This window comes from Coloeus monedula (assembly GCF_965178545.1).
Source record: "Coloeus monedula genome assembly, chromosome: 1".
Taxonomy (NCBI): Eukaryota; Metazoa; Chordata; class Aves; order Passeriformes; family Corvidae; genus Coloeus; species Coloeus monedula.
In genome coordinates, this window is record NC_138781.1 from 143,557,039 (window position 1) to 143,582,892 (window position 25,854).

General features: G+C 33.8%; 1 protein-coding gene across 3 annotated transcripts in view; it reads right to left on the minus strand.

Annotated features, from left to right (window-relative positions):
* Positions 1-25,854, minus strand: part of CSMD3 (CUB and Sushi multiple domains 3) — a gene marked incomplete at both ends in the record, with an annotated part of 604,245 nt that overhangs the window by 441,371 nt on the left and 137,020 nt on the right. For all 3 annotated transcript variants that reach the window (XM_082293775.1, XM_082293774.1, XM_082293773.1), the window contains one exon: positions 9,563-9,757. In XM_082293775.1, coding sequence (XP_082149901.1) covers positions 9,563-9,757 — 195 coding nt within the window. The remainder of the gene's footprint in view (positions 1-9,562; positions 9,758-25,854) is intronic.

A 25,854-nucleotide genomic window follows, 5' to 3' on the forward strand; every position in this document is an offset into this window, starting at 1 on the left:
TGACTTCTGCCTTCCACATGTAATTACAACAGTTATAAATCAGGGTTTGCAAAGTGATAGCTAAATACTGAACAATGTTTTCACAATGTCCATTTATATCCAGGTAATTCTAAATTAGGCAGAAACTCAAAGATATTGGAAGGTTTATCAAGCCATAATTTCAATAATGTAAGGAAAATATACTAGTTTGTTTAAAAACCCATGGCAGCCAAAGCTTTTTAGATTAAGCAGCTTAGTAAATTGAGTTAATGAACCTGGGATTTACCAGTAATTACTTTCAAAGTATCTCAAATTATTTTACAAATATTATTTCTTCTAACTGAAAACTATGAAGGATCTATCCAAGAATGCCATATAGAAAATTAACCTTAAAAGAAAAGATGTTGTTAAAGGGAAAAAATAACCTTGCAAAATCAGAATTTATTAGCCCAAACTGGAATTACGCTAGTCATACATTTATTACCCGTCCTCTTAAAATAGGTGTTAGGTGTTTCTAACAAATAAAGAAATTAGTTTTAAACCAGATGTGAAAGACTGAGTCTTTGTTGTAATTGACAATTCTAGTATTGTGCTTTGATGATAAACAGCATGCTAAACCAATATTTTACTTTTCCAGGTTCGTTCTTCCCATTCAATCATCTTGACCTTCAGAGTAATCTGGAGGTCAAGAAATTTCAGTTTCAGGTATAATTCTCACTGTTATGTTGTCCTCAGTGAAAATTTCACAATGTAATTTCAATAGCATATGCTACCATTAACAATTAGCACAACTTCTATGTCCTTTTTCCTTCATTAAACAACAATTTAAGAAAACAGGAGATAAAAACAGTTTTTAGTGTTTGAAACTTTTCATAAACCACCCAAGTGACTTCCACCCACTTGTGTCAGAAGTCCTAATACCCAGTTTGAACACAATGGTGGGATTGAAGATTTTAGTATTCAAAAAGTTTTATTTTGTTCAGTATTGGGTTAGATTTCTTGAATTTAAAACTGGATCTTTCTCTTTTCCTCTTCATTGCCTTTATCAATTATTGTAACAATCTTTTGTAATTAAATTTGATCTTATTGGTACTTTTTCTGTGAAACGTAGCAACTCTGTCTTTTCCTTACTTTGGTGTGAACTACAACTTTTTTCCAAACGTTCTCTTCCTGGAATAATTGCATATACTTTCTTTCTTTAAGCAGAATTTAATTTATTTAGAAACAGTTCATTTCTTCTTCTTTCCCCAGTTCTCTGTATACTGTTTGGAGATGTAATGTAAGAGGCCTGTTTTCCAAATTAACATGTTTACCACACTGATGAGTTTAAATTACTTTGATGCATGCATATACCTTTTCATTCTGGACTCTATCACACCACCTGAGGGTTAGTCCACTGCTAATATAAATTTCTAATGGTTCTTAGGAGACGTCCCTTCACTACTGATAGGAATTATTGAAATGACATAAAGACGTGGAAAGCCAAACTATGTAAACCAAATGGAAGCATGACTCTGATGTCCTGATGAATATTCTGATGTGGATGCATACATTTTTAAAGAAAGAACAGGTAAGAAAAACATTTTAAGATATTCAAAGCTTTGAAAATGTAAATCCTGATTAAAAAATGAAGCTAATAAAAATGAAATTGTTTTTGTTAGAAAGGTTTCCATAGTAAGCTTGCTTTCTGAAAATTTGTGATTTTTTTTCAAGTATCATCACTACTACAGTAGCATGCCATAAATTTTCACATGAAAGCAGTTCTCCATCCGTCCTAAGAACTTCATTATTTGACCACCATTATCATAAATGAAGAAGCATAGGTTTTAGACATGACTCCATTGTATTAAACCCAATTGGAACTCTTGTGAATGTTGTTGCTTGATTAAGGAGCATGTACAATGTTAGATCATTAATATTACTGGTAAATTGTCAGTGACTTCCATTTAACAGACATGATATATATTTGTAATGCTAATATTGTTTTTATTATTAATACGGTAAAACTAGTATATTTTAGCATTAACATTAGGAATATATCATAATTCTAATATGATAAACATCTCTATTTCTGTACCAATTTCCTGATTTACAACACCTCAATAATGACTTAAAATAGCTTCACATAATTCAGCAAAATTTCACCAATATTTACAATGATAAGAAATCCATAATTCTGGTCACACATTAAAAGTCACATCAGGATTTGCTATTCTTCAGGCTCAGGTATATTTTTTCATGTAAGTAGACTCTGCATTTATGTTAAATGTCCCTGATAGTGAGTACCAGGTACTATCCTGAGACTAACACTCATATAATGAGAAAATACAAGTATGGTAGGATACAGTAGTGAGCAATTTCAGTGCTTTTTATAAATGAAAAAAATAAAGTTTGATTCTATTGGTATAAGAAATACACATTTTAAAGATGGCTAAAACAATGCACAAAGTTTTTTTATTGCAAAAATTCAAAGCAACAAAAGGTAATTTCTATTTCTTTATTCAAAAAGTCATTCTGGGTGTTATTTTGCAGATCTTCTGGGCCCTGCTTGAAATCATGCAGCATGGTACTTGAAAACATCCAACCATTATTCTACTATTTCAATAAAACAATAGATATTTTTCGTCATTTCCTCCTCCCAAAGAATCTTAATTAATATCTCTAGTTCTAGGGAGCATCATTGCCATTTCTAGACCATTTATATTTTTTTTAGATACCAACCATAAGAGTGTTGGCCATTCTAAGCCACTGATTAGTTATGTCCTAAAAAGGATCTGCAGAACAAGCTCTGAAAAATTGCTCATACATAATTGCTATATATAAATACATCATTCTAGAATTATTTTTTTGTTTTCCTTTCCTTTCAATTTTCTCAAATAATCCAACATATTTCTTATCCAGACACACACAGCTATACTGGGGCTTTTCCCAAGAATAAGCAATAACAACTGTTTGTATATAAGAAATTGCTTCAGGCAAAATAGTGCTCGTTCCCTGTGAGATGTAACTCATTCCTGCTTTTAAGTTAGTGCACTCTATTTTCCTCTGTGTATATTGTCAGTTCCAGTAGTTAATGCACTACATGGCATCAAGTGCAGTACTTTGACTTTATATCCTGCTTTGTTCTTTCCACAGCCTACAAAGACCAGCTTATAACAAAGATGCAAAGGCAGTCATCTTATTTTACTGCTTATATTACTAGGTTCTATTTGACATGATTTCATAAAATCATTAATCCATCTGCAACCAAATGTATCTGTCTGCAAAATGTTTACATTGCTATATGATTGTTTCTTGGTAGTTATGTGAAGTTTAATCTTAGTTGTTTACTTTTCAAAATTCCATACTACTCTACACCATATATAAACAAATACAAGCACTCAAGTGTGTTGGAAGGTCCACAAGACACTTTAATTTCATTTGAAGTTATTCTGTTTTATCTGACCCAAAACACACCTTGTGGAGTTGAAACATGTATAGTGATGTATCTATGTTGTTACATAATTATACCAGTGACTAGTAATTAACAGATTTTCAGTCCAGTGGGGTCTGCATAGGGGAAATGTCAAAATATTTAAATAGTGAGCTGAATATTCTAATTCAAATTTGATGCCTGTGTGGCGTCTAACAGAGCCTGTTAGATCACTTTTAAAAATATGAGTTTATAAGTATCTTAATTCAATTCATTTGGAATAAATCAACTGAAGAAGAAGAAATTAAGTATACATCTATACAGATAAGTAAAAAACCCCATATCTTTATACGAACATACATATATATATATATATATATATATATATATATATATATATATATTGCAAGGGAATTACAGAATTACCAGACATGGAATTTAGTATGAAACTCTTCAGCCTTTTACCAGTCATCACAATATATGCAAGAAATAACTCAATGTCCTCCCAGAAAAATAGCCAAAAAAGCAAAAATACATTTTGTACATGGAAAAAATGAAGCTAGTCAGTGGGTTGTGCACTTCTCTGATAGAAATACATGTTGATTTAGACAAGTAGAATAACAAAGTCTCTGTTGAAAATACAAACAGAAGTTTTATATTGACAAATATTTTGTAGCTATATGTACAGGCAATAGTGCAAATATTTTAGTAGAACATCCAGGAATATGAATACAGCTGTATTCTGCTCTTGAAATTTCTGAATTTTTTAAAAAAAAAAATTAGAATGAAGATTCTTACAACACCTATTTTAGCATGGAATAGGAAATCCTTAAAAAATATAGAAGTCAGGATACTTCCTTGATTATGAAATTGTCTGATTGTTATAACTTTTATAGAATGAAAATATTATATATAAATGTAGCATTATTTATTACCCACAGTAAATTGTTTCTAGCTGGCTGCATTATAGAGAAACTGCAAGCTGCAACATTAGCTCAGGAATAGGTGATATAATTAAGCTTCTGCCACATTTCAAGATTGAAAACAACCTTATCAAAATTAATTTGTCAGGGGAGAAGACTTTATTTAAAAACTAGTCATGGATTGTGCACAGTATAATTTAAAGAACCATAAAACAGGTAAGGTTGAAAGGGGACACAGTGGGTGATCTGGCCCAACCTCCGTGCTCAAGCAGGCTTATCTTAGAGCACATGGCACAGGATTGCATCCACCAGGACCCCCGGGTCTTTCTCCACAGAGCTGCCTTCCAGGTCAGCCCCAGCCTGTGCTGGTGCATGGGGCTATTTATCCCCAGGTGCAGGACCCTGCACTTGCCTTTGTTGAATTTCAAACAGTTCCTCTCTGTCCATCTCTCCAGCCTGTCAAGGTCTTTCTAAAGGGCTCACAGCACCCGAGTATCATCCACGCCCAGCTTTGTGTCATCAGTGAACCTACTGAGAAGGCATCTGCCCCTTCATCCAAGTCATCGATTAATAAATTAAACAATACTAGGCCCAGTATGGAACCTTTGAGGAGAGCACTAGTGACAAGCTGGACACCGTGCCACTGATTACAACCCTCAGGATCTGCTATTCACCCAGATTTTAGTTGACCTCTGGGCACTCATCCAGTCAACACTATCAGGATTTTGTGAGAGGCTCGCTGAAGTCAATATAGACAGTATCCATTAATCTCTCCTCATTGATCCAGGTAGTTGTTTCATTTTAGAAGGCAATCTTCTTGGTCAAGCCTGGTTTGCCTTTAGTGAATCCATGCTGAATACTTCTGATTACCTTCTTGTCATCCATATAGATACAGATGGCCTTCAGAATGAGGTGCTCCATCACCTTTCCAGGGATTGAAGTGAGGCTGACTGGCCAATAGTTCCCTGTGTCGTCCTTCTTGCCGTTTTTGAAGACCAGGGTAAAATTTGTTTTTTTCCAGTCCCCAGGCACCTCTCCTGATTGCCATGACCTTGCAAAGGTAACTGAGTGATCTTGCTATGGTGTCCAGAAGCTCTCTCAGCACTCGTGGATACATCCTCTTAGAGCCCATGGACTTGTGGATGTCAAGTTTGCTAAGCTGTTGTCTAACCCAATCCCCCTTCACCAAGGAGAAGTCTTCCTTCCAAGACTCCTTTACCCTGGTCTGTGTCAGAGAACCCTGAGGGCTGGTCATGTCAGTGAAGCCTGATGCAAAGAAGGTATTTGATAACTCTGCCTTCCCTGCATCCCTGGTTACCAGGGTCCCCCCCCCCCCCCCCCCCCGCCTTTTACTAGTGGGCCCACATTATCCTTTTGTTTTTCTTCTGTTATTGATGTATTTTAAGGAGCCCTTCTCGTTGTCCTGGACATCCTTGGCCATATTTCAGATGGGCCTTGGCCTTCCTGGTCTCGTTTCTACTTACTCTGACAATCTCTCTATATTCATTCCAAGTGTCTTGATGCTGTTTCTAACTCCTGTGCATTTCCTGCTCATGCTTGAGTAATGACAGGAGTTCTTTGTTCATTAATGCAGGTCTCTCTCCCCCTTTGCCTGATTTCTTGCTCATTGGTATGCATCATTATTGGTTCTGGAGGAAGTCATCTTTGGATAACAACTAACTCTCTTGGACCACTCTTCCCTGCAGGGCCTGTTTCAGTGGGACTCTTCCAAGAACATCCCTGAAGCGGCTAACATCAGCTCTCCTGAAGTCCATGGCTGAAGTCTTACTTGCTGCCCTTTTTCCTCCTTTCCTGATACTGAACACCACATTTTCATGGTCACTGCAGCCAAGCCTGCCTCCAGCCTTCACACCTCCAAAAAGGAGATGGTGTTAATTCGAGATAGAGCAGGTCACCATTCCGTGTGGGATCCTCCACTACCGGTGACAGGAAGTTGTCATCAGTGCTTTCAAAGGAACTCCCTAAACTGTTTGTGCTTTGCTGTGTTGCTTCTCCAGCATATGTCAGGGTAGATAAAGTCCCTTACAAGAACCCATGCCTGAGACTTTGAGGATGCTTCAAGCTGCCTGGAGAAAGCCTCATCCCCCTTCTCCATCTGATCAGGCAGCCTGTTGTAAGCTCCCACAGAGGTGTCATCCTTACTAATCTGCTCTTTGATCTGAGCCCATAAACTTTCAACTTGCTCATCATCCATCCCAAGACAGAGGTCAGTACATACTGTTTTCTCATATAGAGAGCAACTTCACCACATAGGTGACCATAAAAAATAAATAAAATTGAGCTTTCATTTTTTTTCACTTCTAAAAAATCTAATAAAGTAACATTATTTTAATGAATACCAGAACAGGCAGGTGAAAAACTTTGTGCATTCAAACAATGTTCAGTTAGAAACAGGATGTGAAAAAGCAATCATTAAATATGTCCACTGATTTTTCAGTGAAATCATATAGAGACAAGTAAAGGAATAAGAACCTATTTGAGGAATAACTCTTTTCTTCATGAATAAAATTTGGCCCAAAAATATATAACTTTAAAAAATGCATATATTGGTACAATTTAACAAATTAAAAATAAAGTATTTAGTAGGGTGTCCTGTATATGTGCTTGTGACAATACAAAACACTGTAGTTTCCAATGAAATTCCCCATTTTGAGATATCAATCCATGATAATAACATTGCTAAAGCACAAACATGACCTCTTCCTCTTCATTCAAAGTGAAGGCAGTGTAAGAGGAATGATCTAAAATAATAAAAAAAACCCCCTCAAATGTACTTGTTCTGAATGACAAGAGGAAGATGACAATGTTATTTATACAGAGATGATCTACAGAAGTCTATGATTTTAAGTTTGCTGACTTCTAAGTGTGCCTCGAATTCAGAGCTTTGTTCAATTTTTTCCTGAAATGTAAAAAAAACCAAGCAAACAAACAACCCTCAAATTAATATTGAAAAAAATAGACTTTTGTTCTGTTCTTGGGGTTTTTCTTCCTTGTGTCAGGATCCTCTATGTCAGATGCAATGACCATTGGTAGGGAACAATGAGACATTTATCACAGGAAATCTTTAAGGATGAGTGTTTAATCAAAGGGAGTCCGGCAAACAGTGAGAAAGAGATAAGAAGCTCATTAGTCTGTAATCACCTTTAGCAACCTTCTGCAGAATTCTGTGTTGGATAATTGTATTAGGCAAAATTAGGAGAGATTCATTTGAATGGAATCACAGGGGTCCATTTTATATGTAAAGTTAGATGTTTCTGATATAAAACATTGATTCATAGAAGGAATTCTTGAAAATAATTGGTTATTTTTCTTTTATTTGACATGGCCCAAAAATACCTTAACAGCAATTTGTACATTAAGGCTTTAAGCCATTATGTTAAGACTTAAATCAAGAATCTGTCACATTCTTAGGTTTCAGTAATTTCTAACCACCACTATTAAAATATGTAGTTTGGGGGTTTTTTTTTATTTTTATTCATCAAGCTTTTACCCCTTAATTTCCTCACTGCTACTGATTAGAGAATTGTCTTCTCAAAAAGCCTGTTTCCCTTCTGCATCAGTTTGTGCAGTAAATCAAGCCATTTTCTTGATCCTCATTCACATACACTGAAAAGTTTGAGTTCCTTCAGTCTCTAGGCAAAATGACAATTTTGAAATCTAACAGAACTTGTTCCCTTTTTTTATGAATCCTTTTGTTAACTTTATTTTGCCTTAAGAAATGACATTGTTCAAATAATGACCTCTCTAATTATGAGTTTTAAAAACACATGTTTTTCATATTCTCATGTCGTAGTCTTCCGCTTACACACTAGTAATGTTTAACCGTGGGGTTACTTTGGGAGTTTATCATACCAGTTAAAATTTACACAATATATTTTAACCTCCCCTTGGAGCAAAACCAAAACATGTCCAAACATCTCCTGAAAAATGTTGTATCAAAAAGAAGAATGTGTAACTCATTTAAGGATACAATTTTTATGCCAATTCATTTCAAAACTGGCAGATTGAGAATTTGAACAATGGTCTGCAATTGAGCCCATTAGACTTCTATTTTGTTAAATAAGTCTTTTGCAGGCTAGCATATTCTCATCAAATCTTTTACATTCTCATCTGTGAAAACAAGAGTTGGATATATGCCTTGATTTTCTATCTCCTTCATTATCAGCGAGCATTTTGCTGGGAAGTAGGAGAGGAATATGGAGCAGTTATAAATATTTTTACTGGGAAATAGTATTGTTAAAAATAAATTTCTAATTTTTTCAAGACCATGGATAAACATATTAAATAGCTCTAAGCCAGCAACAGGAAATGAAAGTAGGGTATTTCCAATGACACGCTTTTCTCATACATAGTTAATTCTTTGCAGTGCTGGTTAAACATGTTTTAACCAATCTGTATTTATTAGAATGGCAATTTCAGTTGGAAAGTTTTTGTACCCTCTGCAATATTTCACCAAGGTTTTTTACAAATAAAATGTTGCATTTTGCAAAATTAACCTGTAAAACTAGAAACTGATCTCAAGGTTGTCTGACAGAAATGTTTCGTCAAAATACTGTCTTTATTGGTTTTGGTTGTGTATAGTAGTGATAGTGCCTTCATTTGGTCAGCATAACCTCCATTCGTTGCTCTGCAAACATTATTTCTCTCTAACAATATTTCTCTCAGAAAAAAAGATTTACCCATAATACAAGGTTCCCTACTACTGCTATATTTCTAATATGAGCAGGGGAAAAGGATTTGACCTACAATATTTGTTATAATACAAGAGATATCCTATATAGAAATCTTAAGATAATCAAACATGACAATGAGGTAAGACCCTGTTGCACAATTGTTTTGACAGTTTCACATTTCTGTTTGCTCAATAGCCAGGTTAGTACTAGACAAAAAGTCAGTCCTTAGGAAGTACTAACAGATCCCAAATCTACATTCCCATAGTTGCAAGTATGTTGTACACAGACATTTATATTCTACTTATTACTAGGTTTCTAGTTCTTATTACATAACATATATTTAAAATAAATGATAACTATAATTTTAGTAGAATATTGACCGTAAAATTAGTAGGTATAAATGCTGAGATACATCATATATGTGAGCAAGAGATCAAAATATTCAGAAGTGGGGTTCTTTAATCATAGTTTAAAATGTAATTATTAATCCAGAGATTAAAAATTGTTAGTACTAATGTATATATTCAAGAACATTACTGTAGGATTTCTCTTACCTCTACAGATAGGAACAGGGAAGTCCCACGATGCTGTATTGACAGAGTTGGCTATGCAAGTAAGCTGTGGGTGTCCATCCAAAATATATCCAGTTACACAGCTGTATCGGATTTTGTCACCAACATCAAATCTTGTACCATACAAAATACCCTTTGGTGGAACTCCTGGATTGCCACAGGAGCTACTCTGTAATTCTGGAAAAGATACATATTTATGATTTAAAATGTTTTTATACTTTAAATGTTTTCATAGATAAGTATTTCATTTTTCTTAAAAAAAAGAACACATAAATTAAGGCAGCTTTGGACTGATAGCATGTTTTCATGGGTATTCTACAACTCTTAACACTGAAAATCCATTGCTGACTTAGTGTATTTAACATCTGCTTAAGTACCCACATATCCAAATGTAATGAGCATGAGGTTTTCCTTAGGCTACAGCTGTCTATATATTCATGTAATTTTTTGGTTAAATTGATAGAAAAGGATTCATTACCTACAAACAGGAAACCAAGCAAAACTTGATATATTTCTGACTTTCAAGTTACACCAATGCAAAACAATAAACAAAATTGTAATACAAACTGAAAGAACATCAGATTCAAATTGAACAAAATTTGTAAGAAAAAGTAAAATTAATCAAAACAAGAGAAAATTTTAACAAGCATAAGCCTGAGCATGATCAGGAAGCTGTTTAATGATTTAATAGATTTTAGATAATGAGGAAAACAGATGAGATACTGTGGGTAACGTATTTCTGAGCAAAGGATTAGTGAATTTAATCGTGAAATACCAAAGGTCTGGTAACTTCTACTATAATACAGAGCTTTAAACCACTGAGAATCCAAAATGACTCATGGCCACTCTTAGTCTGATCTCTGAGGTCATTAATTAGAGTTCAGTTTTAGTAGCTGGTACTCACACCTCAACTGTGTACTCTTTTGACTGGTGTTTCAGCATCATAAATAACTTGATTACAATATTTTCAGTCATTTACTACCAAAGTCCTTCAGTTAACGTACATTAAAACATAGATTTTATGCAAGTGTGAACAAAAGATGTTTCATAATCTCGTTCTGAGCTCTTCAAAACTTGTACCAATTATCAGCTTAATGCTGACAGGGAAGAGGCAAATCAGCTAAACCTGTATTTGGATTCATACCAAATTCCCCTGAACTAAAAAGTAAGGAAAATGATGGAAGAAGAGAGGGGTATGTATGTATTGTTTTAATTTCTTTTCCTGAATTCCATTTGACTAAATCATTCTTTAGTATCCCTGATGTGCTCATGAGTGTGTGCACAACATATTTAAATAACTAAGCTGTTATAGCGGGTTTCAATTAAAGAAAAAAAATATAAATGCTCATTAAAATAATCAGTATGTCTTACAGCATTCATTACATTCTCAAACTTCAATGCCCAGAACTACCAAGAACTAGGATATACTACTAGATTTCTGATATCAGCCATGAAACAAAGCTATGTAACAGTTATTAAAAGGCAGAATCCACTATAATAATAAATGTATTCTCTATATGTCCATACATATACATACACTATATATAAGATATATGCCAACAATGAGTTCATTTGCAAGACCTGATATACCAGTCATGTTTTGATATGAAATGTTAAATATGTATATTTGTTGCTGATGTCATTGCTGCTATTTCCGGCTTTCTGTTACATAATAAACTGTGGGTTTGGATTTGACTTTCATTACCTTGCACAATGACACAAAACAAAAGACAGTAGCCTATCTCATCTTGGTCACTTCAAAGTTCACCTAAAGAATTTATATTCTTACCATTGCTTTATTGAAGTGTTCTGTGCTGAAACAACAATCCCCTGCCGTCAAATCTGCTTGCAAGGTCTACAAAGAAGGCAACGCTGCAGCTAGTCCTGCCTATTTGTGCAAAAGAATTTATTTTAAATCCTCTAACAGTTTTTAGTGCTATTCAATTTGTTATTTATCATCACAGTATGTCAAAATGAAGGTAAGAATATTATCCTGTAGATTTTGGTTATCATATGAATCATATTATATTAACAAGAAAACTCTGCCTGTACACAGTGTTTTCATTTTGACTTTTCCACGAAGATGAAGTCTTTCAGAAGCCTGTATCTCTTAGGGCTTTGTAAAAAGGTCACAGAAAGATTCCCTGTCCTTTGAAATAAAAAATATAAAGATTAGCAAAGCCTTTAACTGTTACTGCCTAAAATTGCTTCCTTTACTTTTACTGCTGTCTCACCAAGAATTACCCACAGAAGGCAATTTATTCTTGTGAAATTATATTATATTTTAAAGCACTAATTAAAAATCACCCTCCATCTAAAATAAAACCAATTTTCCAGTTTCAATACTATATGACTCATCTAAAAGGAATGCTTGGCATTTTTCATTAACTTTTTAACTTTATGAAAATGGCCTGGGAGTATGTTACTACTTCTAACCCTTCAAGACATTTTGTTCCTGATTCTAGACAAGAAAGTAGAAAAATTAAATTGTACACTTTTAAGTGTATTAATTTATTCTATGAGTATTTTCATTTTGAACATATACAAGTGCCTTATTGGGAGACGAGAGGGAGATAATTCACCAAGTAACTGCATTTGTCTTCTTTGATAGGTAGTATCTATTTTCAAACTGAATGTGACACCGTACTACCAACTCCCTGACATTTAAAGCTACAGATTGTCACCCTAAGATTGTCATCTGTCAGAGAACACAGGAATTGCCAAACTAGATTGTAATTTTTATTCAGCTCTGCATAGATTCTTGACTTCAGTGACATTCTGATAATCACTAACGATATGAAGGGTGGAAAAGTTTCCTTTTAGATTTGCTGTCTTGTAGTTTGGTTGAACTTCTCCTTGTTCAGGTACTCTGAAAATAAGCATAATTGAATTTTTTTCACCTTCCCACTTTTTTTAAATTTTTGTGTACTATTTCTCATCTCCTTTTCAAAGCAAGCTGTCCCAATTGTTTCAATCTTTCTCCAAACAGGAATTTTCTTTGTCCTAGATTTAATTTTGTAAACAAGGTATGTATGAACATATTTGTCCTCTTTTTTTTTACATAATGGTAAAACGTGATACTTAAAATTTGTGCTGTTCAATAAGTTTTTATTGAATTAATTCTTATTAATGTCAATGGAAATTCTGTTAAAAAGCTGTGAGTAAAATGTATCTGGGAGTGGACACACTCCTTTAAAGACTTTAATTAGCAGAAATTCAGCCACTTATAGATACTAATTAATAAGATATTCAAATTAAACAACATTAAATATAATTTATTTCTGATATTTTTTTCAAAAAACAAGGCTAGCAGAAATTTAGACTCCCTTTGTCAGCATTCACTTGAGAAACAAAGCAGAACCAGATATGGAAATTTCAAATGTACTTGCTTTTTATTCAGATTTTAAGTCATGAAATTTTTTTTCTGTTATATTTATGAAATCAAAAGTAGCACTATCCTCCCTAAAATGTTTAAACATGAAATTTATAATTTGATGCCTAAATATCCACACATTCCAGTAATAAAGGCATTTGTCATAGTGTTGCATTCCATTAAGCTTAGTTATGAATACCAATGTCCTTCACACAGTATTTTATTATAAATTTTGGAACATAAATAATTTTTTCTTTTTTAAAGGGTTGATCAAAGTATTTTCACGGTTTTTGTTTGCAGCTATTGCAAATCATTATGCTCCCATTTTTCCCAAAATAAAATGAGAAGTGTTGTCAATATGTACATCTTCATGAGTACTCACTTATTGAAAGACCTGTGTAATATCCCAATACATAATCCTTGTTCCATGTAGTACTTTTGAAATTAAATACTCCTGGTATCCCTACACTCCCAGTTTGGATATATCCCCCTATTACGGCATGGTACCAGTCCTAGACTGCTTGTTCACTTATGTCTACTACTCCAAACAGTAATTCCTCTGCCATAAAAACATGAACACGGCCCAGGGAATATGTTGTTCTGGGGACCACTCCAGTTGTCATTTGGAACAGGACTTGATGTACTGGAAATATTAGAATATGTCTGTACATGGATATCCCTTGGAAAAGCTGCACATATGTCCTCTTATTTACTGACAAGCAAGAATGCTTTCCTATTGAAGGTTCAAGGCTGATTTCAGAAGTGCTGCACGTAGTATGTGTGTGGCTATAGGGAGAGCTATACATTCTAAAGGTCCCAAATACTAGGACAGGTGATGTCTTTGTAAAAATAAGAAGTAGCCTGAAATTCCATTGTCCAAAATGAAACTATATTGAATCTTGTAATAGTTTATTTTATTGCCCATAGTTTTCCAAATGTTTTATAAACGAAAAAGGTAACTTAGATACATACCTTCCAGCTTATAATATTTTGTCTTTTTTCTCAAAACTTATATTTTGCTTACTTTCTATTCTGTCCTCATTCACAGTGCTCTGAATATGTGAGTAAGCATGGTCTAGATTTAAATCTAGTAGGAACTAGAAGAATTAACTGATGAGTCTAGGAATACTGTTGTCTTTCTGCACACATACTGAAATATACATATACATGGATGTTGCATTTTTTTACAGTTTTACAGACTACAGAGTGAGGGAAACCACAAGAAAAATTTGGAGAAGTCAATATGAGTGCAGTGAAGGAAAAAAATGGAAACTTAGTATTGAACTGTCAATTTAACTGCACAAAAATGTAGGATTCAGAGAGTAAGGACACATTATATATGAATGGTTTGAAAAATCTATTGCAAACAGCACAGATCTATTAAAACACTTACTGAATTTTAAAAAATTCCCTCCCCCAAAATCCAGGTCTCTCCTTTCTAGAAGCACAACAACAAAAATTGTCATGCCTTGATTCCATCAAATCTGTCACCTTAAGATGCAAGTGCAGAATGAAGAATCACTATTCTGAAATTCACTTTTGTTGACAATAGTGACAGAAACTGTTTGTCTAACAATCTAAACTTTTCTGAAGTTTTTCTTTTAATTTCTGCATTTTTCTGTAGATCAGTCAAGAGAAACTGTCGTATTCTTGTGTCTAACTATAAATAGGCAAGCAAGAGAAAGTGTGAGATGTCTGGGGTATTGTTTCCCCAAAGGAAAAGAATGTTTTTCCTTTCCTATTCTAATTGCTCTTTCTTGGTAAATATATCTGCAATAGTAACCTCACTAAGGATCTCTACCATTCATAAAGATAATACAGCTAATTACATTGCAGTTTCTTACCTATTTTTTAATGAATGACAGAATTTTGCTTTTTTCTTCCTTTTGAAATTATTTTCATGTCAAAAAATTACAGAGGACCCTGTCTTGAGGGAACTTTATATGTAGATTTTTATACTGAATTTGATTTTGTTTCAAAATACATTGAAACAATCACTGGATTTGTCTTCCTTGCCAGTAAGACAAGAATGTTTCTATTTATAGCATAAAGTCATATGCTATTTTTAAATGAGCAAACTTCTTTCAGCATTAATTTAGAACTGCATTAACATAATTCTTCTACAAGCAAGGGAACAGCAAAAAATACAGAACAAAAATCTCCAGGATATGTGAAAAGAACAAGGGATAATTACAATACTGTAGTAACATAAATACAGTGAGTATGACAAATGTAATGCAATAAATGGTCCAGGGTTTGCAATGTATTCCCTTCATGTGCAATACACTGTTCAGAATATCTGTTTAAATCAGCTGCAAATGCAGAACAGCACTAGAGAGCTGAAGGACCATGCAAAAAAATAATGGCAGTCACTAATTTAACCACAGGACAGCATAACCTGGAACCAAGTGAAACAAGCAGAATGATGACTACATGTTTCAGTAGGTATAGTTAAATCTGACATTTCCCCATCAGATACACTTCTAAAGTGCTGCCTGAAGGGAGTGACAAGCAGGCAAGTACCAAAGAGTTAGTAAAGCTGTAGTTAACAACACCAGCCACACTTGCATTTACCAAATTCAACTTGAATAGAGTTTTAGCTGCTGTAAATTCCTGCTCAGCTTCTGAGGGTACGAATTAAATCCCCAGTATGGTCGGAAGGTAAATGCACGTAGTGCATGGACTGAGGAAGACCATTGGAAATTACATGAAGTTTTGGCCTGAGTGTAGAGCTGCAAGTACCACAAAGATTGCTTCATTCACACTGTTATCAAACTATTCCATCAAATCAGTATAACTTGAAGCCTGAGATACTGTATCTTCCACATGTGATAGTTGTTCAGCTTCTCAGGTGGATGAAGTCCAGATACATGCACCCTGCCTGCGATGCAAAGGCTGTGTAGATATGCCTATGTATGTGTCACAATGGGATTGTTCCTTTTAGACTGTAGTGTTTTCCAAGTAGTTTTTTAATATGGCTGTATTCTGGAGACATCTGAGAAGAGGCTGTTGTAACTACCAAAAAAAAGATTATTTCAGAGCCCAGGACAATCTAAAGTAAAAAATAATCCTAAAATTTATACTGCATTGATAATCCTTGTGAAATATGTATTTCTTACTATGTATTTTAGAGTTTTATAAAATAATTTAAGTTTCAATTTCTGAAATATTATGGCAACAGCTATATCATTGCACTATCTTTTCATTCCATTTTAGCCTCAATGCCTCACCTGATTTTACCTTATGCTAGGTAATATAAATGTTGCATTGTTACTGGCTGTTCTTACCTGGAGAATTTACAGTAACTGAATATGTAAAAAGCAAACTGAATTTAGAAAAAATCAGTTTTGTCACTGAAGGAGGATGTCATAGCACAAACAAGTTGTGTGGTATTATATAGACTGCATTTCCACATAAATAGATACATATGTCAAATAAAAGTCATTAATTTTATATATTTTATGTACTATCATATCTAGTTTCCTACTGAAATTAGGGTTATATTTTTTGTTACATCTATGTTCCAAGGTGTAACAAAAATACTAGGAAGATACATAGTTTTTATGTGAAGATAATAGAAATTCTGAAATTACAGAACAGAATAAAATAGCACATTTAATGTAAAAGTACTGGGACTTCTAAAGGAAAAAATAAGAAATATAAGAGAAGTTTCAGTGAGCACTGATAAGCATTGCTATTTAATGAATTGACTCTTCAGCTGTTACAAAGGATAATCTGAAAGGTCAATGCTTTAAATTATTATAAATTAGAGGCTGGCTAGCCTTAAAAAGAATGTAACTTCACTTCCAGCTTCCTGTTGGCAAATGTCTTCTGAACTGACCAGCGTGTAGTCTGAGGATACAGTGACATGGCTAATCAGTCGTGGTTCATGTCTGACTTATTAGCCAAGGTTTCCCTGCTATAGGCCTTCTTGACAAGTAGTGTCCTAACACAAAGGCAGAACTTATTGTATGTTGAAGTTTGTAACTTGTTTAAAAAAAAAAAAAAAGAAAGAAAGAAAGTTATTTCTGCTACTGTGGATCACTCAGAGTTTAAAATTGCAATTTAAAGCATAAAATGTGGATATGGGATGTCATGGTTATGTCATTGGACAGTGACATAAAAGGGCACAAAAAACCCCAGTTTTCTCCTGAAAGGGATTTTGACACATGAGAACTGGGCACTAGGTGGCACCTGAAACATTCAGAGCTATTGTATGACCTGGCAGAGTAACAAGCATTTCCTCCTGTATGCATCTCAGAGGTAAGAATATTTCAAATTTTCATATCTATTCCATATACTAGGTATATATCTCTTGATGTATATATGTTTATGTGTAGAATTACTATTAGGGGACACTGTAGTGCCCTATTAGAAGTCCAAATGTTTGGGGCAAGTGGATCACTTCATTGATTACATGCTTCTTTTACTCAAAGGCCATACTGTCTTTTACAGTGAAATTTCAATCTGGCTTCCACCATTACTGCTGGTATGAAAAACATGTAAAAACAGTGGTTACAGGAGACATGTTAACAGAGTTAGATCTATATTCCTGTGCTTATGTTCTAAATGCTTCTGGTTTAGCCATTTTGAGAAAAGAAAGATGGCCTTAGCTCTGTAACTTAGTTTTCGTTTAGAAAGTCCTATGGTTTATAATTTTCCTTTAGAAGATAAAATCATTGTTCTCTCCAAAATCTCTATCACAGTTGTTTTTGCAGCACACCATTTCTTAATAGAATTAATGCCCTTATCGTATTTGATGGCAAAGGGTCATAATCAGCTTTCTGGGATGTCATGAGGACATTACCCAACTCTTCAGAGGTCTTTTTTTATATTCCATAGTGCATCTTGCCTGGTGGGTTGAGAATACACCTCAGTAGGTAGGATACATGGTGGTTGGGCTGTGCCTTTGTTGAGACACTACTGGACGAATTTTCTGAGTGTTCTTATTTTTACAATAAATCATCTTTTTAGAAGACTCAGACTCTTTATCCTTTTATGTCTCAAGGTCTCAGAACATCAACTGAAATTTAAAACCCTTACTCCAAGTTTCCATTTAAAGTATTTTTGTGAATACTTCATGGTGCACAGCATATCTTTCATACTATATATGGCTGCCCTACAGTTTATTCAGTTAGCCATGTTTTATCACATTGCATATCTGTCATTAATATTTATTCATACTCTGAAGAATGTAAATTTGTGGTAATGCAGAAAAACTATGAGCTAAAAATGTTTCATTCTAAAATAGGTCTTATGGTGATCCAAAATATTTTTATCAAAATACTGAAATGAATTCTCCACTTTAGATTAGAATGGAAGTGTAATCCCTTTTGCTTACATCAAACTATAGTCAAAGATCATGTGTTCAGAATATAGCTGAAAACACTGTTGATACATTAAGCAAGAGAAAAATTATGGTTAAAAGTGCACAATTAACAGTAGTAAAGCTCCTTTATTTTGCCCATTTTTCTAAATTTTTATGATACAACTCTGAAATACATCAAAAATGCAGACCTTGGATAATGAAGTGCTATACTCAGAGTCTTTTTTCTAAACACAATCATATATTCAAGGTCTGAAGCAGATGGCTACCTAATGAAGTCCTATTTACTAGAAAAGGTCTCTCTGGTTAATGTTCATCTCAGGTATAATATGAATTTTTCATTAAAAATGTCCAGATGTGAGAACATTTAAAAATACTAGATGAAGGATATATGCATTATTCTGCTTTTAATGGTACTAACCCTGATAATTTCACAGTGCCAAAATGCATTATGGCTTATTGACTCCATTTCATAAGGTGAAATAATAGAACATTACTGATCTTGTCCAAATTACTTACATGATGATTCATTAACCAAGAAAGAGGGTATGATCAAATTAATGGATAGAAATGTGAAAAAACATTTCCACAGGCCACTCATCAAGACCAAGCACAAAACCTTTGAATATCATATATTCCACAAAAACTTTGTTTTATGAATCAGTGCTGAGATGTGCACCCACAATATCGTACCTTCCAAAATAGTCATCTTTCCCCATGGGAGAAAAGGTACATTCTACTGCAAACGCAAAAAATTTAAATCTGCTTTTCCTACCTATTCCAAATTTCCTTTTCACTTTTAGTATGAGTATCCAGATGTCCTTCACTTGAGAAGCAATCAACTGTAATTGTTATTTTATTTCAGCATTATGCTATCATTTTCCTATCGCAAGAGTTAACATTAGAATCTCCTCCAAATTTGTCTCAAGCGGGCACAAAATCATAGAATGGTTTGGCTGGACCTTAAAGATCATCGAGTTCACTAACATGGGGAGGGACACCTTCCAGTAGACCAGGTTGCTCAAAACCCCATGCAACTGGCCCTGAACTCTGTCAGGGTTGGGTCATCCATAACTTCTCTGGGTAGGGAAACCTATTCCAGTGCCTCACCACCCTCACAGTGAAGAATTTCTTCCTCGTGTTGGTGTTCAGCATTCTATTATCACCTTCATTGCATGGGTTTCTGCAGTTCTTAGAGAACATCTCTCAAGTCTCAAAATTTGTGTGCTTTTCCTTATGCTGGAGGCAAGTTCCCAAGTTCCCTGGCACATTTGGAAAAACATTTTCAGAATTCTGAAGCATGGGAGAACGAAAGCAGAGTATTGTTTGAAGAAATATGATTTTGTTATGCAGAAATTATTTCAAATGGCTGAAGAAAGGAAGAACTTTCAAACTGATTGATGTACCAACATTCTTCCATAAGCAAGTATCACTTGGCATAGTGGGCACTGCTTTATATAAGCTATTCTTTGTGGAGCTCGAGGAAAAGTGGTTAATTAACACTTCTTTCTCTTCCTAATAATGAAAAAGAAAATAACATATCAGTGTGAATGATTCAGTACTCTATTGATTCTGGGCTACAGACTATTATGGGGATCATTTTTTCTCCCCAGACATTTTAATATCAGAAAGTGTTATTTGTAGTTTCTAGTCTGAGTCTTGTAGGATTGGAGATCAAACAACTTGCTTTGCTTTTCCTGCTTTAAAATATCTGGTTTGAAACATAAGCAGTAAAAGGCATTTAATCATATTTTGTAGATGTAACGAAGGAGAGCAACTGCCAAGTAATTCATTTGACGTAAACATATAAACTTTCTTTCTTCAAAATGTCCTTTTGTAACTAATATAAGCTAGAATTAACATAGTCAGACTTCATATTGGCAACCAGAATAACAACTGCTTTTATTCCTATCCCTTCATGTTACCTTCTGTGGGTCATTCCTCTCTTGACTAATTTGTTATTGGAATGAGTAGAAGTGATCATAATTTTAAAGGAGATAAAGGATTATCATTAAAATAACTCAAGATTTGCTTTAACTTCACATTAAACATCTGTGTAGGCCACCGTTTCTCTGGCTGTCTCTACATGGCAAGTTAATACTGAAACAGCTGTGACAGTCATGTCTCTGAACTTACTGGTATTTCTGTATTGAAAAATGACTTGAACAACTCCCTGTCAGCTTTTACTTTTAAATACTTTCAATATTCTCTGCTTTTATTGAGAAAAAGAAAAATGTTCTAGGAAAAGCCTGCTGCAGTACTGCACAAATCACTGTTTGACAGAGCTTATGAAGTGTTCGTTGCGGTGCTAACTCACTGAAAGATCATATATCTTGTAGAGATCTTTGCAAAACTTCTTCAAAGAGTGACAGGTTGGTGTGTTAGAAGAGCTAAACAGCGTCAAAGAAATATATGTTATACAAGTAGGCTGTTAACACAGTGTGAAATTGTAGGCAATACGCAGAGATCTATCCTCTGGTCTATATCTGACACTCTCAATCATGTGATACAGAGTTCTACATTAATGTATAAGGACAAAAAAAGCTGCAAGTGTCAGTTAACAGACAAATACCCCTATTTTCAGGTTAATTTTTTCCATTTTTGTTGGACAGACACTACCAAACCAATGAACATTTCAGGTTTTTCCTCCTCTTTCCCCTGCAAAATAAAGGTTAACAAGAAAAATGAGGAGAATTATCCATTTTTAATTTTTTTTTCTCAACAAGTTTAGAAAGATGTCTTTTCATTCAGGGAAAAAGTCTATTTTCATCAGACAAATCTGTAACAATTGAAGCACTTTTGCAATTAACATTGACTTGGTTATCAGATGTTTTATGAATTAATGTCTTGGCCAAATGTAAACAGAAGGCTATAAGGAAAACTAAAAAAAAAAAAAAAGGAAAAAAGGATTGAGTCAAGAGCAAGGAAGTTTACAGATGCCCAGAATTCTTATTTGTGTCTCAGAACCCTGAATGCTAGGCCCAACATTCTGCTGTAATAAGTTTGGCAGACTTTCCGGATGTTTGTGATATCTGGGGATAGTATCTGGAAATCCTGAAAGAATTTTATTCTTTATCGATTAATCAAATTTTTACTAAAAGACGTATGACACTACATAGACAGGACTCCAGTTTTGGTGAGATTTCTGGAGTATCCACCTTATTTCAAAGAAGATCAAACAAGGCTTCATTATAACATATTTTCTTCCCTCTACGTATAGGTTATATGAAGACAATTGAGTTATTAACTCTTACTATAATAGATCTATATATTTATATAAACTGGAACTTTTGATCATACTTTTGTGTCTCTTTTTTTTTCCCAGTAGTTTATCCCATTTTAAGTCTCTCACTTCTTTAATGTAGCACTCTGCCTTCTCTTACATCAGGAACTTTTGCAAAAAGATACTGGGAATATGCTGAGACATAAGCAAAAATATATAATCTCAACTGCAATAAGTATGTGTATTTCTGCTTCCTATGTTATATTTACAGGAGGATTTAAGTATAAAGTCTACCATTATGGTAGAGTTGACTCCTGTTGTAGACAGCAGCACTGTTTTAAAAAGGTAACAATATCTAAATTAATCAGATCTACAAACTGGAGATAAATTGTAGATTAGTATGTCAAATTTTTACTGTGATCGTCCCTCATTCACAGTTTTAAAGAGCATTTTTTAAATAAAGTTGAGAAAGCTTCACTAGTAACTCTGGTAGATTAGTTCTGTGACATCAAAAATTAGATTGAGAGCAGAGAATAAAAATTCTTATTTGTTTAATTTTTTTTTCTCTTTTTTTTTTTTTTTGCTTTTGTGACATAAAATATATTTGGTAATAAAGTGATTTAACAAAATCAGGAGTTACAAACTTTCCTTAGCAGCTGTTTCATTGCATTGCTACATTGCTGATATAAGTAGTTTTTCACCAAAATTACAATTTATGGGAATACTTAGCTATTAAAACTTTTAAGTTATTCAGTTGTGTTTGAACAAAAGCTTAAATATGTGATTAGATATCAAGCTCTACATGAATAAGGACTTACTTATTGATGAAAATATTGTGACTGAATAAAGAAATAAAACTTTATTATTATTATTTACTATAATTCTATGTATATGTTTACATGGATTGTATTTAGAAACTTATTTAAATATTAAAGATAAGAGAAAATGTTTCAGACACAGTTTGTTCCTGAAAATAGATGGGTCAAGTGTAATTTGGGCTATGCAAAGCCAAACCAGTATAATATCTTTTCTTGGAAAAGAACATCCTTTTCTCTGCACTGCTTTCTGCTTCAGTCTTTGCTGAGATCAGTCTGGTCGTGGTGGTATAAAAGGAAAACAATCCCCAGAACACCTCAAGAGTTTGGCTGCATCATCACATATTCTTGCTCTTCAAAAATCAGTGCTGGTTTCAGCCTTGCAGTCCTTTGGCTCATAGCCAAAACTCAAATTCCAAGTATCAGCAGTGTCCAGAAATGCCAGTTACTGTTTATAACTACAACTATTTTCAATTTGTACATGTCACAGTATCATACAGCACTGAAGTGGCCTTTTTCACCACAACATTGGAATAAAGGGTAAATTTTTTTACAAGGGGTTAGAAACAGATGTCAAGGCAACCTCAAATACATATCAATCCACTTATTGAATTCAAGAAATCAAAATACATCACCTCAATTCCTGGTGAAATCCTTTCCTAAATTCCATCCATTTCTGATCAATAATGGATCCATTCTATATATTTTCGTCCTAACTAATCCTGGATCCATTTGAATGACCTATTGGTGATTACATAATCTTCATATGACAATGTAATTAATGTCTTTTTCAAATTTCTGCACATTAAAATTCTTTAATTCAGGGGATCCTGATTGCTTACAGTTTAAGAAATTGTGTTTATCTCCCTACCCTTAACAAGTATGCACATAGTATGTGGAATATATGACATGGTTCACAACACAAGCTTTCCTTTTGAACGTGAACAATATCGATTTTTTTGCTGAAAAGATAACATCTCTAAGTACAACAATAAAAACCCCCTAATTTATGAAGCAAATCTATATATCTATATGCTCATATCAGCTCCTTCTGGTACTATTCTTTTTGGTTATCTGTTTTCTTTGTTAAAACCACACTAGCCTCAAGTCGTTTTAGAGGATTATAAATTATATGAGTCAACAGTTTCCAAGATATACAGTAGAAGATGGTGGCACAATTACAAGAATGTCTAGAGGGCTCACATAGTGGATTTTTTCTAAAAGACCTTTCATATTTTAGTTTCTCAAGAATGATGCTGCTTATTTAATGACTAGTTAAGATCTGTTGTGCTAATCATACTATAAGTAGATGACACATATTACCCATGTACCTTTGGAACTCTGCTATAAAATCTTATGATTTTATAGCTGGAAACCAAACTTACTGGAATAAAAGTGAAATTTTTGTTCAGCTATAAATTTTAGACAATAGGAATGAATTTCATAATTTTCAAGGAAACAAAAATAATTGTGAAAGGAGAAATTATTTTTAAGATATGTGAAGTACAAAGAGGTTGTGATTGCCTGGAAAAATGTCATTTAAAAAAATCTGTCAAAAGAAGCATATTCTTTCATTCCTTCTCATTATGCTGATCATCTTCCAATTTTTGTAAGAAAGAACAAGGAGTTTCTTCAATTGCATCCTCCTTTAATCCAGAAGTAGCTCCTCACATTTAGAACAGTCATAGGCCTTGCAGTGCATCATGTGTCCTTGGTGTCAGCAGCAGAATCCTTGGGATCAGAGGAGAGAAAGGCCCCTCATCTCACTCTCAGTGTTCGAGGAAGTCTTTATCATTAAAGCACAAAAGTTTCATTCCAAAGGTTTGAAAACACCTAGTCTTTCTGGTAACTGGTCTTTTCATAACCACAGTCTCTCAGATGTTGCCTAGACAGTCCTACTGGGCTTGACCTCTACAGTTTTTCTGTGTGATAGCCATAATTAGACAAGGTAATAAAATGCACCAAGTTTACCTTGTCAAATTTTCAAGATCTTCTTGAATGTATAAAATGTACAAAACATTTCAAGGTTTATAGACAGGAGGAAAAAAATGTCCTCCCAGAAACTAAAATTTGGGAAATGGGAAAAATTAACTTTAAAGTGTAACATTATAAACAACAGAAAATATGACCCCCCTTTATTAAATACATCTACATAATGATAAGTAATCCACTCTGCAATATTCCAAAGGGAAGCTGTTTCTTAATCTAAATATTACATATAGATACTATAAATAAGCTGAACACAATTTTTAAGACTCGTCTTCAAAGTCTGTTCTGAAGAGGCAGTCCATGAAGTTATGTTGTAAACATGGCACACTGTGGCAAGAAGATTCACTTAATCGTTTAAATATGACATGAAAAATATTCAGATAAGTGTCTGTATTGTTAATTAACTTTATCATTATATGTTTCATGCATTGATATATTATTACCTCAAACTTTTCTGTTTCATAAAATATTTCTTATCTGCCTTTGACCATTTCTTAAAGAGATTACTATTTTGATTGAAGTCAAACTATTCTGAGATGGTTTTAATTTGAATAACATTTAGCTGGTGAAATTTAGCTTTTATTTTGTTAAAGGTACTTTGGTATTTTTATTAATATGACATCTTCCTAGAATTCAGAGTTACTTTTTACTCAATTCAGAGTTTACTTGGGGTTTGGTCTATTCGCATTTTGGCTTTCAACAATCTTGTTTTCAGCAACTTTTGCTGGTCAAAACCTACTGCCTTGTCATTCTGGAAATATAATTCAACTGCTCTTTTGAAAACACTTTATATTGTATGGTGCTCTACTTAAATACTGTTTTGGATTTAGTAATTAGCTAAACTATTTTTTACAAAGCTGATAAATCCCATTTTTTCTTCACTTGTTTGTTTCCAAAATGTCTTAACTCAGGGTAACATCTTGAAATCACAGATAAAACATGGTATTTAAGATGAAGAACATTATCAGGGCATTGTATCTTGGGTTAGAAAATACCTTTCATTTCAAAATAGTTTAGCAGAATGAATTAATCATACTGTAATTGGCTTGGATATTGGATTTAATATTGGTATTGTCATGAAGGTATCATGACATTTTTAAAGGTTTCCTTGGAATCTGTATTCTACTTCTATTTTTCTGATTATAACACTAATTTAGCAATCCCATAATTTAGTGCTATCTCTAAGGAAAAATTACAGCTGAGGATAACTATTGCAAATGTGTCTTTGAGCTGCAATCTGGAGAATATAGAGATTTTGCATATAAATTGAGACATACAAAGACTTGCTGTAGCTCTCTCATTATCATCAGGCTATTCATTGCAACTTGCTACCTGCCCTGCTGCCACAGACATGAAGGCTTCTACAGGCAACAGCAAGAGATTTTCAGGGCACTATATATATATATATTTATTTAATAGTAGGGACTATTTCAATTATGAGATGCACATACTTCCATGTTCCAAGCATGTTAAATAGGATGTAAAATAGAAAATAAAAACTGAAGAGGGTCTGTTGCAGGATCAGCAGAACTGAAAATTTCTGTACTC